At 43.9% G+C, this 18726-nt stretch overlaps 1 protein-coding gene across 3 annotated transcripts in view; it reads left to right on the forward strand.

Moving 5' to 3' along the window:
• The window catches only part of NEGR1 (neuronal growth regulator 1), a 272951-nt gene that overhangs the window by 123595 nt on the left and 130630 nt on the right, over positions 1 to 18726 (forward strand). For all 3 annotated transcript variants that reach the window (XM_057407170.1, XM_057407172.1, XM_057407171.1), the window contains exon 2: positions 135 to 367. In XM_057407170.1, the coding sequence (XP_057263153.1) occupies positions 135 to 367 (233 nt within the window). The remainder of the gene's footprint in view (positions 1 to 134; positions 368 to 18726) is intronic.

Raw genomic sequence — 18726 nt, forward strand, 5'->3', positions numbered from 1 at the left:
TTTGCGAATTAGCAAATGGTTCACGTTCTGAGGTTCAACTCTAACATACATATTCAGTCCAAAAATCAATAGTAAGTTAACAGTGTTATGAAGCTCTCACTTTTCCATGCTTACGGTCTCCCCTTTTTCCCTAGGTGTTACTTGGAGGATGGAGCTTCCAAAGGTGCCTGGCTGAACCGGTCAAGTATTATTTTTGCTGGAAGTGACAAGTGGTCAGTAGATCCTCGGGTTTCAATCGCCACAGCAAACAGAAGAGAATACAGCCTGCAGATACAGGATGTCGATGTGACAGATGACGGTCCCTACACTTGTTCTGTGCAAACTCAGCACACTCCTAAAACGAAGCAGGTGCACTTAACTGTACATGGTATGTGCTTAAACCAACTGAAAAGCCTTATTGGGGATGCACTAGAAAAAATCAGTTTATAGATGGGAAATGTCAGCTTTTAAGCATATTTTAAAGCGCCCTGTCTCCCTTCTCTCCCTTCTCTTCCTTCTTTTCTTCTCTCCCTTCCCTCCCTTCTATTCCTTCTTTCCCTTCTCTCCCTTTTCTCCCTTCCCTCCTTTCCCTCCCTTCTTTCTCTTCCCTCTTCTTGGATGTATGTAGGCATAGACTACTTGTAGTTTGTATGTAGCCATACAAACAAGATGTTGTTTGTGCCATTGGCTCTGGACCAAGTAGATAGCTGACAGAAGGGTGTATAACTTGCCAAAGCCAGGTTTAAATCCTCACTCCTGCTCTGCTGACAATGGAACAAGATGTAGAAATACAAGAGGAAAACCCCAGTATGATGGTTGTGGTGCAGTTCCCTGCAGGGGTACTCTGCTGGTATCTGTTGCGTTGGTTTAGGTCTTCTGCATGGCACCAAACCTGTTTGTTTTGGCTGGTGTTTGATCTAGCCACAGTGTGCAGGTGCATCATCAGGTGCTGAGCCAGTGGAAGGTTTACATTTTAACATTTGCATTTTAACGTTGGTACCAAATATCTGCAGAAACACCCTCACGTCCCTCAGGATATCACGGTGTGTTCAGAACCAGGCAGCGCCACTGCCGTGGTACACGGCAGGAGGGTCGTTGTGACCAGGACCTGGCTGTCCCAGGGGATGGAACAAGGCCACGAGCCACGCTGCGATGGCCATGTAACACAAGTGTTGAATCAAAGATGAGTGATGGATGCAGCGGGACAGGGGCAGGGGCACAATCTGTCACACACTGCTGGCAGGTGGCAGGGCCATGAGCTGTGCTGGCACCCCAACAGCCCCTCTGGCTTTCTGACAAGAGCTCTGAAGGGGGTGAGTTGTTTTGTGGGTTTCTTCAAGGCAGTTCCTTGAGGGCAGCTTGGGAGAAAGAACAAAAATCTTAATCCTTGGCATGTGTTTTGCAGCCCCGGTGTCCCTGGAGCTGCAGGTGTTGTGGCTCTCTGAACCCTAACCCTAAGCGGATGAATGGCATCTTGGAGCTGAGGCTGAGGTCCCCAGCTAGCACCATGGGTGGCTCAGATGAGAAAGGTGTGGAGGGAACAGTGCTGGTGCAGTGCTGTGTTTCCCTTGGTACCCTTTTGGAACCCGGGTGTCCCTAGAGCTGTAGGCTTTGTGGCTCTCTGAACCCTAACCCTAAACTGCATGGCATTTGTGCCCTCTGAACCCTAACCCAAACACGTACCCTTAATCTAAATGGTATCTTGGAGCTGAGGCTGAGGTCCCCAGCATCATGGTGGCCCAATTGAGAAAGGTATGGACAGAGCAATGTTGGTGCAGTGCCATGGTCCCGGGATGCTCATCCCCTTCCCAGAGCAGCTCAGCTGCAAGGAGGGATTCACCAGGGTGCTTCATACCCCATCAGGATGTGTCCTGCACCCATTAAGCTTTAGGTATGAAGTTTTCTGTTGATTTCATTGCTCTTTAAAAGATGCACTATTTCATTTGAGCACCTCTTCTCTGGCGTTCCAAAGACTATTACAAAACCAAGAACTAATTCATCAGCCTAAAAAAAGCAAAGCTAGAACCACAAAGAGATTTTCCAAACGTAGAAATAGAAACTGTATTAGCTCTAGAAACTCAATATAAATTCATTAAAACCAAAATAAAGTGAGGACAGAAAGTTGCTTTTGCATTAAAATCCAGAGAGTTTTTAAATTCCAGGCTAGTTTTCTCACTAAAAACCACACAGATCCCAATGGTGTTAACAAGAACAGTCCATTCTTAGAACTAAATTGATATGAGACAGTTTAATGTTGTAAGTACTTCAGGACAACCTTGTCTGGTTTAAGCACATGGAGGTGATATTTATTGTGCTGTCCCAAGGTGGACAGTTCTTCATTCCAATGGTCTCTGGAATAGTTGATGGAGTCGTGCAAGGGGCTAAGGAAAATTATTGGAGATTAATTGCACGTCTAAAACATATAAACACAGCTTAAAATTAATTGGGCTAACTGCAAGCACATAGAGAAATAATAACCCAATAGTTAAAAATATGCATAATTATTAAGTGATTGCATTTATATCTTCAGAAATGCAAAGTATAACCCAAGGCGTTCACTTATTAGTCTTTGGTGTAATCATCATTAACATTTTCTTTTGCATTTTTATGAGTAATAAAGCCATGATTATAAACCAGAAGCATTGAAATGGCAATCTCTATTAATCCATATGGCGCACCAAAAGCCCTTGCAAATAACATATAGGAAATGTTTCTTAAGTTAATTATCCTCTACCACTGGACCTTCAGGACCCGATGGTTCATCAGAATGTGAGACTGTGGCTCTGCCAAGCTGAGGGGGTTTGTTGCATCAAGAGCATTATCATGTTTGTTAGCAAAACCCTACACTTGGCCATTTTTACAGCCTTCCCCAGAGGCAGCTGCTGCAGGAAGCCCCATAAAGGTGCTGTTTGTGGGGGGGTTGTTCAGAGATCGCAGAAGTGTTTGCATCCCATCTGCAATGGAAGCTGCAATGAAGAAGCTGTGACGATATAAATTATTATTTCAATTATATATATATATATCCAGTTACTCCAATGTTATTTCAGGTATATTTTGTGTAGGAAGAGAAGGGGGGAGCTCCATGAAGCACTGTCAGAACAAGGGAGTGATTTGCAAGATAAAATTAAAGGAAAAAAAATCATTTTCCCTGTATTTTTCCCTGTGTGGTTCTCACAGCACTTAGCAAGAGGGGAAAGCTGCTGAGCTCTGTGCCTATAAAGCCCAGTTCTGCAGTCTCTGGGTGGTGGAGAAGGACCACCAGCTCTGGAGGACCTCAGAGCAGCTCCAGTGCCTAAAGGGGCTGCAGGAAAGCTGGAGAGGGGCTTTGGCCAAGGGCCTGTAGGGACAGGCCAAGGGATTTGGCTTTAACCTGCCCGAGGGGAGACTGAGATGAGCTCTTAGGCAGAAGCTCTTCCCTGTGAGGGTGCTGAGGCGCTGGCACAGGGTGCCCAGAGAAGCTGTGGCTGCCCCATCCCTGGCAGGGTTCAAGGCCAGGTTGGACACAGGGGCTTGGAGCAAGCTGCTCTAGTGGAAGGGGTCCCTGCCCGTGGCAGGGGTTGGAGCTGGAGGAGCTTTGAGGTCCCTTCCAACACAAACCATTCTATGATACTATGATATTACTGTAGGTATGTGTAAGTATGAGCTGTGCAATGGATGCTTGGTGGATCGAGTGCAAGTCATGCCAATCACTCAATCCATATGGGTAGGATCCCACCTTGACTCAGCGCTGGGTTTTGCACAGTGATTTAGAGAGACCTGCATGGAGACTTCCTAGTCATCATCTATCCAGTGGGATAGGGAAGTGAATGAGACTTGTGCGTGTCAGCGCTTCTAATCAGGTCACTTTGTACTTACAGTGCTCACAAAGCCACCGCTCCACCTTCCATGGGCTGGGACTCAGGAGGTAAGGATGCAAGATTCATGCATCCTTTGAGACGGAGATTGACCTGTCTGAAAGTAAAGGAGACATCAAAGAGCTAATTGGTGTTATAAGCTTATATGCCCTTTCCCACTGAAAAGGGTTCATAGGGATGATATAGTAACATTTTATGGAAGCAGTTTTATGCTTCCCTTTAATATCGTTCACAGCTTTGTATTTTAAGAGTAGAAACAACTTCTGCTGTTGGGGAGAAATAAATGAAGGGAAAAGCAGGTTTTTTGTCAAAGTAAAATCATTCCGTCAAAGGGCTGGGTTTCCTTTTGCATCGTGAATAAATGATCAGCAGCAGACCTAGAGCAGCACATGAGATTACAGGGGGAAAAGAGCATTTAAAAGTAATCTTAGCCCTTTAAAACTGCTCTCTCCTACAGGCTCCATTCTGTGGAGTAACACTGTCAGAAGACATTCTCCTGCTGGAAGCAGCAGAGCTGGAGAAGCCAGGATGGTGTGCTTTGTGTCAGAATTAAAGGGATAAAGACTCGTGTCTGATCGTAAGCTCCCAAATAGGTTCAAACTCCTGACTGCAAAAGTACATGCAGTGAAACCCCACTTTAAAAGCTCCGTAAATCCATCTCTCTTTCATTTGCTCCCTCCCTTTTTTTGGTCTGTGTGTGAGGTTTTTCTCTATGCAAGACCCAGAGCTGTCATTTTGAATATACTGTTCTTTGCTGTTTGGACTGACAATTTCTGAACACATTTCTGTAAGTGATTCAGAAAATAAATGCATTTTAATGGGTAAAGATGCCTTCATTTCCATGGATAAACCATGGAAAAGCAACATGATCAGTAAATAATGGAGGCTGAAGAGAAGCAGCAGCTTCTCCATCCCTCTCCCATGGGGGATACAGGGAGCAGTGAGACTTGGTGGGGTTTAGCCACAGCCAACCAGGAACAGTGAGTTTCAGTCTCCCACAGCTCTGCTCAACACCTTAATGAGACCACCAAGTCAAGTCTGGTTAATTATTACATAGTTACGCCCTTTTGTACCTAGGAAATTAATCAAGATAGTTAATAAAGAAGAAAAAAGAGCCTAATGTGTCTTTAGCCCACATTTACTTCAGTGCAAGAAAATCACACGAACGTGAGGGAGATCATTTGGTTAACTTCACTTCAGTGAGTTTATTAAAGAAGAAGGGAGACTTAGGAAGTCATTAATGAAAAGTTTAGCAGGTTGGAGTTTGTAATCAACTCAATGTACCCCAGCGCCAGATGCTTGATCTGCAAAGTCATGAACTGCAGGTGATTTAAACATCAGCTCTTTGCCACGGCGAGGCACGAAATGAAATACCTCTTACAACGCTGCATCGCTCATCATTCTTCTAGCAAAGATTGCAGCGTCTGCCATTTCTAATGTGACATTTCTTCCAGCAAAGCTTAAATTGCATCCTCTGAGCCACATCCCCCATCCAATTTGCGAAAATATGAAGACATGTTACCAATGGTCTTGAGAACGAATTTTGCCTCGGGGCAGAGTAGCAGGTTGCAGCACAAAGCCCCAGTTCGCTCCATGCATCAGGATGAGATTATGATGGTGGTGTGCCACGGGGTGAAGGATGAAGCAGGTTCCAGAGACCAGAACAGGGTGTCCAGAAGGAACTCAGCCACCATTGGAGGGCCACCAGCATGATTAGGAGAATAAAGAACATGTCTGGAAGAGATTGCTTCATTTAACCTACCGAAATGAGGGTACATGGAGAATTTTTGTTGTGTCTATTAATACACTTGGTGCAGATCACAGGAAGGGAGAACAAACACTACACCAGTTCAACAAGACCAGGCAATTATAACTTAGCTGTGTGAATTTAAATGTGAGAGGAGGGAGAAGGTGCTGGTCCCCATCATGCTGCGGATGGGCTGTCCAGGGAGAGTGGCCACAGCCCGGGATGATGGTTCCAACAGGGTTGGTGGGGTGGCCATGATGTTGGTGAGCAGGGTTTGTGTCCATGGTCTTCCTAATGGTGGGATTCAGGGTCTGACAGCTCTGTTTGAACAGTGGTGAGAAGCCTGGTGGTGCTCCTGGTGACAAGGTCTGCGTTGAGGTGTGTAGTTTCCAGGCTGTATCTTGGTCTGTCATGGCTGCACAACACTGTAGGTCTGTGGTTTAGGCTTTGAGGTGTAGATAACAGGTCTCATTCCCTTTGCCATCCCCTGTCCCCAACTGCCCATGCTCTCTGCTGATACTGGGGAACTGGTGACACAAAAGCTTCCTTACGTTAGTTACCCGACAATTTATATTTTAATCTACCCCACCCCATAGTGGGCACATTTGGAGCTCCTTTGGAGCAGACCCTGTGCATGTGAGACATGGTCCTTGCTCCTGCCCTGCTCTCTCCACATCATCTCCTTTCTGCACTCATCACGGTGTGCATGTAAATAATTCAGTTATCTATGCAAATGCGATTTATAGATTCAGCCAGAAACCACAACCTATGGTTTTTATTTAAGCATGTATAAGATTTCCAAAGGAATACTCAGGGCTCTTTTTCTGTTTAATAAACCTCTTTAATGTCCCCTAAATATTAATGTATTGATTTAGTCTTTGCAATGTTTGCAAAGCCTAATTTGTTTCCTCAACCAGGCCAAGAGGGACTTGCATTTGGAGCTAACGAGATAAATCTTACCCAAATTTATTTAAAGTAGAACAAAACAAATATGCAAAAGACTGCTAAAATCATATAACAACCACTTTCCAGCTAAAACTGACAATCCATTACTCTTTAAAATTGCTAGCACTCGAGCAGGATGTCAGCTTTTGTTATAACATTAACTCACTTGTGCCAGCCACTGTTATCGTCCTGTCCCTGCTCAGCGCAAGGAGAAAGAGACTTGGAAGAATTGTTCTGCAGGCAGCTGCTGAGGTTTGCTCAGGGCAGACCCCCCCACCAAATGAGCCGCTCGCCCCAGCAGACAACTCACGTGGACTTGCCATTACCAAGGGCTGCAGCCAGAGTCATTAATGCAGCGTTAATGACCCATCAGAATCCTCTGGGATTTGTATTTTTTAGCCATTCATTAAATTCCTCCCACATTGGTACCTCTCGCGGCGCTGGAATGAGCTGCAGGGTCTCTCTCTCTCTCAAATACGTATGAATGTCTTTTCCCCTTCTTTAACAGGCTTAAATCATGGGAAATGTTTGCCTTAGCAGGTGATCTCATTTACAAGGATGTAAAGCAGGAATATGTTATCTGAAGTAGAACAGGGCTGTACTAGTTTGAAACTCATAAGCCTGCAATGTTTGAGGTGCTTTATGGTTGGGGCTGCAGCTGAATTTCCACTATAAGCCTGAAATTTCCATCTTCTTAAATTTGCAGGCAAAGGATAATCTACACAAAATAATCATTTGCCCTCTGCTCTGCTGTATATTAGCTCTGTTACAGGTGAATGAGTTGTTTTGTGACTAGTGAGAGTCCTGCAAAAGGTGCGTTCAGTTGAGTCCAAAGCGTCTTTCAGCAGCTTCTTGCGATGCCCGAAGTCAAAGGAGGAAAAATTTGGGGTAAATTAAAAAGCAACCAAAAGCCAAGCAAATAAATGAACAAAAATTTCAAAACCAAACCAAAACCTTCAAAAAGTGAGGTTAAAGAACACAATAATCTCATGCAAAGGGCAGAACTGTAGATGATAATTTTGAAGTCTGCATTTGTTAGATTAGTTATGTTCTTCATCTCCATCTCTCTCAGCTGGAGAGGTGCAGCCTGATGCTTCCTGCTGGGCGCAGCGTCTCTTGCCCTTCTTAAAAGCATGGGTCTGGTGAGCTCTCCCCCTGTGAACAGGCTATCTCACTCAGAGAGAGCAAAACCAACCACAGAATCCCAGAATCCCAGACCGGTTTGGGTTGGAAGGGACCTTAAAGCACATCCAGTTCCAACCCCCAACCTGTTGGCAAGACAGACTTTAAAAGAGTCTTTGGAATTATATCAATTCTATCAAGGGGTGAGCTGGTGGCTGTGTCTGCTCTGCACTGTTGGTCTCTTCTGCTTCTTACTGCCCTTTAGGCAAATCCAGGTCAAATATATCATTTTGCATTAGCATGATCTGAAGTGGATGGTGAGAACAAAGCCTGTTGGATCAGCTTTTATTTTTTAATGTTATTCCCTTTTAACTAAAGCACAGATAACCCCTCTGCTCTCCCACATCCACTGAAGAGCCTTTTCTTAAGGAATGTGCAATAACAAGTGTTGGACTTTGAAACAGTAAGAGCAGTCTCCTGGTCAGTGGGGCTTGGTCAGGGCTGTGGTACCTCACTGAGTGCTAGCAGAGCTCTGGCAGCACAACCTGTGCTTAAAGCTTTGGCATCACACTGGCCACCAGCAGAGAGGAGATGTTGGCTCCACACATTCATGTGTCTGGGCATGTTTGTGTGTAGCCCTTGGAGCTCAGTAGCAAAAGTCACCTATAGTAGAATGTGATATGTGATTGCATCCTATAATGTGAGAATTTGCCCAGGCTGCCAAACCTGCTGCTTTTTAAAGGTGTCTTATGTATTGAATATACCTTTTTAAATATCTATTGAGTATGCTCCCATTGAACCTGGTGGCAAAAAACCTAATGGTTTCACTTAAGGAAGACCAGGACCCACCACAAGGCTTGCTTGGAAGACCAAACTTGAAACGCTGTTTGTTCCTTGTACTACCTTAGAAATGCCACTGGCATCTGAAAACAAAGTACAGCACTGCAGAGTCTTGAATTCCAACCACTTCATTCCAGTGCAACTTTCTTTAAACAGGTCCTGCATAACTGTATTTTGTCACTGACATGAACTGCAGGAGTATTATTATAAAGACCTAAAATTTGGCTTATAAGGGCTTGGTTACATATAAGTACATGTTCTTCTGAGCACCCTTACCATCAGCTCTATTATTCCCTCTCTGAACACTTCTTTGCCCCCCCGTTGATTCAATTAAAGGCAATTGGGCTGGCCTGGAAAAACTGAGATAGCAATTATAGTGTTACTCATTGCCACCATTCCCACACTGCAAGTGGCTTTGGGACTCTATACCCTGAGTAAGCACTATAGTGTTTTATTGAGCTCTCTGCTGCCTGTCACAGTGAACACTGTGATTACTGTGATTGATCTGGTCTTTTCTTTTTTCATTGGATTTCCTGTTATTTCCACTTCTGTAGTTTTCGACTGTCTACCGTCAGGAGAAAAATAGGTGTCCCATGTTTGAAAGTTCCACTTCTGCTTTGTTGTTAACAAAAGAAGTTAAATAGCATTGGAGTGCATTGAGACCCAATCTCTGCAACTCTTAATCAGTGTCACCTTTTTCATCACCTGGATTTGAAAGAGGATGTAAAAATTATCCCACCTGATGGCCTGAACATGCTGGGTTTCTCTTGCAGACAGGGTTTAAATCTAAATATGTAGCGAAGCCTCGCTAAGGAGGTGTAAAGCCACTGATTTCCATGAATGAATTTCCAACATTTTTTTAAAATCCTTGTCTTCTGTTGCTGTCAGATTGAGGAGAAAGCACTGTAAAAGCAATTCCAGAGTCAAAACTTTGACAGGATAAGACTTTTAGTAAATTCTTCTTCATAAGATTTCAATTCACCCGATTAAAACATGCTATGTCAGGAATTCTGTTATTTGCAGTCAATGAAAAAAAAGATCCGTAGATGAAAACCATTTCTATAAAAGCATGGAAATGGAAACAGTGGAAAGGAACCAGGGAGTAAACCAATAGGACAGGTCAACCATTCCAAAAAGGCATGGCTGTCCCCCTTCCTGTGACTGTTCAGTGCAAAAGGCAGGGGACAGTGTCTTGCTTATAGCCTGGTTAAAACTAATAGCATCAGACACACAGAATATCTGAGCTGAAATACTATAATCTGATAAAACCCCTTTGTCAAGTCCAGTTAACGCTTAAAAAGTAAGACAAGTGGAACCCGTGCTCAAGTTACAGGTTTCCCAAAGAATGAATTCAACTCAAGTTTTAGGGCAACTCTTTTAGGCATTAGAATGATTTAATTCTGGGATAAAAAAAGGAGCCAAATCTTACATGAACTTCTTAAAACACAAGAGAAAAGCATCACAGAAACCTAAGCACAAGAGAGATGTGAGGAAGAAATTTCTTACAGTGGGATGGTGAGGCATGGGCAGAGAGGTGATGGATGCCCTATCCCTGGAGACATTCAGGGCCAGGCTGGATGTGGTTCTGGGCAACCTGCTCTGTTGAAGGTGTCCCTGCTCATTGCAGGTGGTTGGATGAGCTTGGAAGGTCTCTTCCAACCCAAACTGTTCTCTGTTTCTATGACAGAGCCAATTGTGTGTGCTTCCTTGTGTGACACGACCTTGCCTGCTTACCAGCAAAAACAGAATTGCACATTCCTTTGCCTCAATAATGAAATTCTAAATTACTTTTAAACTGCTTCTCTGGCTATATCACAGGTTAAGTAACTGTAATTATTAGCACTGGAAATAGCGTTCCATGTATCAGCACAGGCAATTCTAAGTGTATGAATGTAATCAAAATAACTAGCTACAAACCCAATATGCTCATAACACTTCACCTTTTGGAATTATTAAAAAATAAGTGTGAGTTTTCACAAAGACATTACTTTAATGAGATGGAAGGTGGAATTAGTGACGTCCTGCAGGCAGGGAGTGAGCTGGCCAAGCTCCTGCCCTGGTTTGGCTTCAGCATCTCTGGCCAGTCCCTGTGGTCTGATGTCCTGGAGGTGTGGGGACCGGATTCACCTGCCTGGGAAAACGATGCCAGCCCAAACTCCCTGCTGCCCACAAGATGCTTTAAAAATGCTCAAGCTGGGAATGTTTTGTGCTACTACAACATGATGCATGCTGAGAACAGAGAGGAAAAGTAGATGGAGCTGACGGTAAACCGCGGTGACATGACACTTTCTAAGGAAACATGCAATAACCAACATGCAATTCTCTGATGTTCTGTTGCTCCGAAGTTTTAACTTGGGAAACAGGTTCTGCGCATCAGCAGTGGCTGTGTTCCAGAGGTCCCTGTGCTGGCAAGCACAGCGTCACTGAGGCAGGATGGATCTGTGCTGATGCTTTCCCCTTGCACCTCCCATCCCCTCTTGCCTTCCACCCCCTGGTCTCCTTCCCATATTTCACTGCAGACCACTGGAGATGGGTTGGAAATGGTGTAAAAATTAAGATGCTGTCAGCAGTTTCTCCTATGGGAACAATACATTGTGACTGCAGTGATACCCACGTTATTTGCTGCTTGACCAGCAGCTTGAGAGCAGTTTCATACCAATGGTGGGTCCTGGAGTCCCAGTTCTTGTGCTCTTGGTGGACATTCTGACCTTTCTGGACTTGCTTGCACTGTAGGGATTGGAAATATTGGAAACTTATTAATACAAGAAGCAGGAACTTAATCCACTAAAATCCCTAAGTTCATTTACATTGCATTAGCTACAGACTGAAATCAATGTATCAACAATAAGTATGTAATGATTGTCCTTTCATAACTATTCTTTTTAAACTTAAATTTGCGTAACTATGGCTAAATGGAGGAAAGCATTACGTTCCATTTTACAAGTGGGGACCCTGACAGAGTTGGGAGGATAAAATCAGACTTATTTCATGGTCTGAAATTGCCCTTCCGATGTCCAGCAATATGAAAATCCAGCCAGAAGGCATTAATGGAGAGAAATAAAACCACTGGATGGGTTCACCCCCATTTATTTCTAAGTGAAATGTCTACAATGGTATAGCAGATAACCACAGGCAGGAACAGAAGAGCCTTCAGAGCTCTTGTCTGTTTATCCTGGCTATCAGTGAGAGTTCTTGTCTGTTTATCCTGGTTATCGGTAAGGATGTACTGGGGTGCACAGACACATACATGTGGAGGTGTATATGCAAGTTCTTTGTTGTATATACACACACACTGAGTCAGACTGTGGTATAATTCAGTGTGGATATGAACGTGGAGAGGTGGTTTGTAGATTAACTTGTCTCAGATGACAGCAGCGTGTGAATGCAAAGCAGCACCGCTGGCAGCATAGCTCTGGAACTGAGCAGCTATTCTCACCTGATACAGATTTGGATCTGTTCACCACTGGCCTTATATTTTTCTGAAGGTAATTCTGCACATATGTTTAACTTCATCTAACAAGTAGAAACACTGTGCCGTAAATCCAGTTGTAAATGTCAATATTACACACTTAAAAAGCCTAAAAGCATTGAAATTAGCGCCTGGAATTTGGAAACCCCATTAAGCTTTGGTCTTATTGAAATAATTAGATAGTAGCATCTGTAAAAGTGTGAAATGTCATTTGGGCTCTTCGGCAACCTGTTGACAAACCTGTCCTAGATTTTCCTTTCCTTGCAATTTAAATACTCAAGCTGTCATCTGTGAGAAGCAGTGCTGTAATTAGTCTCTTCCATTCTGTTCTTCCGTGTACAGTCTTTGTCTATGTACTTTACTCTGCTTCTCTTTCTCTGCACTCCCATGGAAGTAGAAGTGTGTACACTGACATGTTAAATGGTGCGAAAGCAAGAAAAAGGAAAGGCTGAGCATGGTGTAAAAGTGGGACTGGGCAATTCACGTGCTTTTGAGGGAGCAGCATCCCTCGCTCCTGCGATGGTCTAAGCCACCCCTGAGGATTCCAGGCCTCTGGCTACACAGGGGCTTTGTAGTCACAGATCATTTCAAACCATGGCAGCATCATGGTTTGTGTTGGAAGGGACCTTCCACTAGAGCAGCTTGCTTCAAGCCCCTGTGTCCAACCTGGCCTTGAACACTGCCAGGGATGGGGCAGCCACAGCTTCTCTGGGCACCCTGTGTCCACAGCCTTTCTTCATCTTGTCAGGGGAATGCATCCTGTATCACACACTCTCCCATGAGCATGGTACATGAACTCGAAGGGAAAAAAACAGACGCATCTCCCTGTGTCCTGAGTAAATCTGGGCAGGGCATATACCATACCTAAGAAACTCCTGGGTGTGTTATTGCAGTGGTCACAAGTGTAAGCCAAGCTAAAAGGGTCTGTCTCCCCACAATGCAAATTAAACACATGGTGGAACTGTCTGGGTTGTTCTGGGTGTCGAAGTGCTAACAAAGCCCTTACTTCTGATGAGTTGGATTTGCTTAGCCATGTTCTCTTTTAAACTGGACTGTTATTTAAAGATGCCATGTGCATCTTTGCTGTGTTCCATGTGCACCAAGCCAGATTTTACTGTTTGAAACCATTTATTTCTCCCCTCCTACCTCTCCTCCCTATCCTGGGGCTGAGTTGGGAGCTTGATATTCTCCAAGCGAGAAACCAGCCAAGCTCTTCCTGGTTCTTTATAGTTCATCACTGGGAAAAGTTTAATTTTTATAGATGAGAGAAGGTGCTGGGAGAAGACAAGTGGGAAAATGTCATTTCTCATCAGTGGAGGTTAATGAGCCCATAGTTTACAAAATGTCATTATGCAAAACAGGGTGCCTAAATAGTAGTTTATCAAAAAAGAAGAAAATATCCATCTAATACAGGGAAATAGTACTAGGCAATATTTTGTGTTGCTTTTGAATGTCTAAGAGAAAGATTTATATTAGACTGATGGGTCTCTATTGCTGGTCCACTGGTTCTGTATTTCTGGGACAGTTCAGCATGACTGAAACAGGGGAAGTTTAGATTGGATCTAAGGAAGAAATTCTTTCCTGTGAGGGTGGTGAGGCACTGGAATGGGTTGCCCAGGGAAGCTGTGAATGCTCCATCGCTGGTGGTGTCCAAGGCCAGGTTGGACAGAGCCTTGGGTGCCATGGTTTAGTGTGAGGTGTCCCTGCCCATGGCAGGGGGCTTGGAACTGGATGATCTGGTCCTTTCCAGCCCAAACCATTCTATGATTCTAATGTCCCCAGAATGAATGTCCCATTGAGGCATCCTGCTCTGCCAGCATGTTTTTCTCCCACAGAATAGAAGGAGGGAGTCCACTCCCTATGGAAGTTGCAGCTCTATTGGTCTTGGGTTATTGTTGTGTTGCTCATGTTTAAAGAGAGAGCAGCCATGAGCGCTGGTGTGGTCAGTAAGAGGTACAGAGTCCTGGCAAAGCCAAACTGGACCATGTTGAAATGGTCTCAAAAGAGCTGGGAGTTAATACAGAACCAAAGCAGTTCTGTTCCACCTGAGATTTTGATAAGTATTTAGTGACAGGTAATGCAAAAGACGTTTTACACTTTTAGCAGGCAGTTGATGGACAATTTTAAATAGAATAAAAAGCATTTTAAGTGCCCAAATAGGATATCATAACCAGGAATGTCAAATGCATATTCCTGGTTGCTGTCTCACGGTGCATCTTCCTTTACAATATGACTTTCCTCACTGAAGATGCCCCAGGATGAAACATAAAGAATGGGCAATTGAAAAGCTCAACACAAAAGCAAATGAAGTAAAATTAAACGGGGAGGAAAATGTCAGGAACATTCCCACGTGTCTTTTTACCAGTAAGAAATGGCTGAATGCAATAATGAAATGGAAAACAACTTTACTGCAGAGCATGTCCTTTTTTGTTTTAAATGCTTTGCTGTTCATTTTTCTGTGTCAGTTGCTCCCACACTTCTTTTCCTTTGAAGAAGCATCACCAGTTGTAGGAGTGAAACTAGGCCAAGCACAAGGAGAAATGGAGTTGGAGTTGTAAGCAGAGAGAGCAGTAAACTCTGGAGGACTTTGATAGAATATTTGCAATAAAACAAGCTGTACACTTCGTGCCACATTTCCACTTACTGCTGGAGAAGCTGATAGCACTGAGAATTTGTTTTGTCTTTTATTTCCTTATATGATGCATAATACTTATATCTGCATTGCATGCTGCTGCTTTGCTTCGAGTCATAGTCTGCTCAGAAGAAATTGTGAAGTAAGCTTGTATACCTGCTTTTAAATTACTGTCATCCTTGAGAGATGGCATTATTATCCACAACACTGTAAAGGACTGTGATTTATATCCTCTGAAGCTCGTTTTACTTTAGCAAAAGTTGATGCATGACCTCTTAGCATGCCAGAGTATTTCATAAAGCTGACTAAATTATACATAGGCAGAAATATTCTACCCCCAGTGACCAGTCCATTAATAAAAATCCATAAACAGGAAGGGGTAGAAAGATCTCATTAAGAAAACCAGATGAAAGAGGGAAATGCTCAAACCTGAAGTACTTTAACAACTGGAGACTGTCACAGAAGCTGAATATTCGGTTTAAGAAGAGCTCCCTTTGCCTCAGAGCAGCCATAGGCTGTACGGGAAAACATGCAGCAGCTTTCTGGGAATACACAGGGCTCTCAGTCCAGCCTCTTTATAGCTTACCAACCAAGTGAATATATACACACACAAAATACCAAATGAAGATGGGACCTTTTCCCCCATTCAAACCAGAAGTAGCATCTCTGGGTATTTATGGAAGATGGTATTTGCCAGAGAATCAGTCCTGAAAAAACCCATATGTATGCACTCTACTCTTCATTGCAAGGTTTTTGTATTGAGGCCATCTCCTCTATCCCAGTGCCCAAGGGGAAATCCCATTCACAGTGAGGCCTATTAGAGGAAAAATACTGCCTGTGCAAGTGATCAGCTCACAAAGAGGACAGCCCATTGCTAAGGATTTTACTGTGTCTGGGAACTGTTTCACGTTGGTGTGTCTTCCACTGAGCTATAGCAAACTTGATCTGCATTGCATAGGTGATTTAATGAAATGAACCAGGAATTGTACATTAGCTCTTTCAATCCCACCTCCGGTGAATGAAGATGTGATTCTTCCCTTTGAATTTATTAGATTGTACAGCTTGTCTTGGGTTTATGAGCTGGGAACTTGCGGAAGAAAAATATTTCCTACTGTGAGCTGTGGTGGATTCATGGTTATGGGAGAATGAACAAGCACGGGGATGGATTTATTAAAGCAGTTCCTTCTCATATACTGCCTTCTTTTTTTGGAATCCTCTACAGCTTAATTCTGATTTTATAGCTTAAGAGAGGATGGTGACAGTATCAGATATTCAGAAGCAGCAAAACCCACCAGTTGGGAAGAGCAAAATCAAATGCGTATCTTTAAAAAGAACTCCGAGAGCTAATTTAGGAAAATTTGTGTAAAGGAGTGAATATAACTGAAAAGCAAAGTCACGGATTCATACCGCCGCAGTGAATTGTATGAAACTGGAGAGAAAGCTTGGAAAGCTATGGATTAAATGTTTCCTGCCTGGAAAACCCCCATTTGAAAAGTTTGTCTTTGAGTGTACAGCTTTTGCTAAAGATGTATGAAAGGTTTTCCAGCTGTTGATCAAAGGATGCTAGGCCAACAGATGCAGAGGTTGCCTAACCTGAACCATCCAGTGAGCATGCAGGGTGCGTCCTCTACAGGGGAACTAAAGATGCTGCTGCTCCCCATTTTAGCATCTGCAATACCTTCATACTGAGGTTTAGTTTAGGAGGCTTTCATTTCTGCATTGGACTTCAAAAGGGGAAGCTTCTGCTCCTCTCCAGCTGCAGCAGTAGGAGGATCCCACCCTCTCACCCCTGTACTGCAGTCTGGGCATCCCCCTCCACTTCATGCTCCAACCTCCTCTGCCTCTCCCCTGTGACAGTGCTCAGGCATCTTCAGCACATTCATGGCCCCAAATCTGGATTATCCTGTAGCAGCTCACGGGAATGTGTCAGAATAGCAGTTACATGAATAGTGCACTGTGTCAGGGATGGGTCTCAGAGCTTGGGCACGTCTCGGTGTTTAGAAAACACAGGAGCTGTTAGTTGTGGGACAGTGGCATGAATGCCCTGGTTCTGGTGGCTGACCTGGTGTGATCCAATAGCTCTGAAGTCGATCTGGAAATTGTGCACAAGTGGTATATGAAGCAGTAACTGCAGTATCATTAAGTTATAATAAGTACTTCAGAGGTGCCTGAAAGTGTGATTTAATTTGAAATCCCTTAACAGAAAGAACAAATGGAAGAAAATGAGTAAGTACATACTGACATCTGTTAATACTCAGATTTCATTACATCCCATCCAGTAGGCATCAGCAACCAAAACCTACAAAGTGGGTCTCATTGGTAAGGAATCACTGATCTTTAAGAAGCAGATTCATCAGTGGTTTATTAATATTACTAGACTAGACGTGACTAACCCTTGTTTGATGAGTAAAACTGAAACAGTCACCCAAACGTTTTCCATTTTGATGGCATGGCTTTAAGCAACTCTTGGAGCCATCTTAGAAATACTGCAGTGTTCAAGGCCAGGTTGGACAAAGCCTTGAGTGACGTGATCTAGAGTGAGTCCCAGCCCATAGCAGGGGGATTGGAACTGGATGATGTTAAGGTCCTTCCCAATCCTAACTGCTCTATGATTCTATGCTCTTTGCTTTTAGAGGAGCACATTTATGGCAGGGGGTAATCCAAATTACTCTTCTTTTTTTCTGTTTGATAATTACAGGGATGATTCAGATTTTTAGGATACGTAACTAAGAAAACGTTTTGAGGTTTCCCACCAGGAGAAGTGGTTATGTCGAAGGCCAGTAGGCCTTAAGCCTTCAGCTGGTTCAAGGTATTGAGTCCAATCTACAAAGACGTAAACCAGCTCTCACGGGGAGAGGAGGGAATATATTTCAGAAGAGCTCAACGAGCCCCAGACATCACCAAACACAGCTGCAGACTCCCAGGATAAACTGCATTAGAATACTGTTTGCAGCAAACAGCAAATCGAAGCCCTCTTTGAGGCAATTAGCGAAATCAGAGCAGCCTTTGAGGCAAGCAGGCACAAAAATACTGCTCTTGCACCGAGCTTTCAAACGCTTAATTTCACAACTTCAGTGTCTGTTGGAAGAGCAGCAGAGCTGAGTATCTAACACAACAGTGACTTCTGTGAGCTGGTGGGGCTTTGGGTTTGTCTATGAATTATTCATCCAGCTATGCAAGCATATTGTCACAGCAGTGATGAATGAGAGTTATTAATTATGGGTGTTATAACTGCAGCCAGACACCCTCTTGGATTTCCACCTTGCACCCAGTAAGGAGTGATGATGACAAGTGGCAATCACCATGGGGAGTGGGGAGGAACTGCCAACTGGGAATAAAGGGGGAGAGACAGAAGGATAAAACCAAGGGTTCTATCCAGATCCAAAGTATTTTTAATATCAGAGAATCCCAGACTGCTTTGGGTTGGAAGCGACCTTAAAGCTGACCCAGTTCCAGCCCCCTGCCATGGGCATGGACACCTTGCACTAGAGCAGGTAGCTCCAAGTCCCATCCAACCTGGCCTTGAACATTGCCAGGGATGGGGAATATATGATTTTGTTGTTTTTCTGTGATACTTGCTTTAAAATATCCAGCAAAACATCTGGTTACAAAGCAAAACTTCAGCTAGTGTCTTCTTGCCTGAGTCACGGTTCAGATGTTCATCCCTCTGCACTTTTGTAAACCTTTGTAGTTTTTAAGGAGTTTTAAAAGTCCTCACATTTATAATTTCATCAGACAGTGTTCATGATTTGAATATACCCCAGTGTGATGGGAAGGGCTGAGGGACCTGGGGGGGACCTGATGGCTGCCTACAACTGCCTGAGAGGAGGATGGAGCCAGGAGGGGCTGGGCTCTGCTCCCAAGGAACAAGGGATGGGACAAGAGGAACGGGCCTCAAGCTGCCCCAGGGCAGGTTTAGATGGAGCTGAGGAACAATTCCTGCCCCAGAGGGTGCTCAGGCATTGGAACAGGCTGCCCAGGGCAGGGCTGCAGGCACCGTTCCTGGAGGTATTTAAAAGCTGTGTAGATGTGGCTACATGGGGATATGGTTTAATAGTGGACTTAGCAGTGCTGGGGTAATGGTTGGACTTGATGAGCTTAAATGTCTTTTTCAACCTAAATGACTCTATGATTTTAT

Source organism: Pezoporus wallicus, unplaced genomic scaffold (genome assembly GCF_028554395.1).
Source record: "Pezoporus wallicus isolate ANWC-B61680 ecotype Strahan unplaced genomic scaffold, APGP_CSIRO_Pwel_v1 contig_8805, whole genome shotgun sequence".
In the NCBI taxonomy this organism is placed as follows: Eukaryota; Metazoa; Chordata; class Aves; order Psittaciformes; family Psittacidae; genus Pezoporus; species Pezoporus wallicus.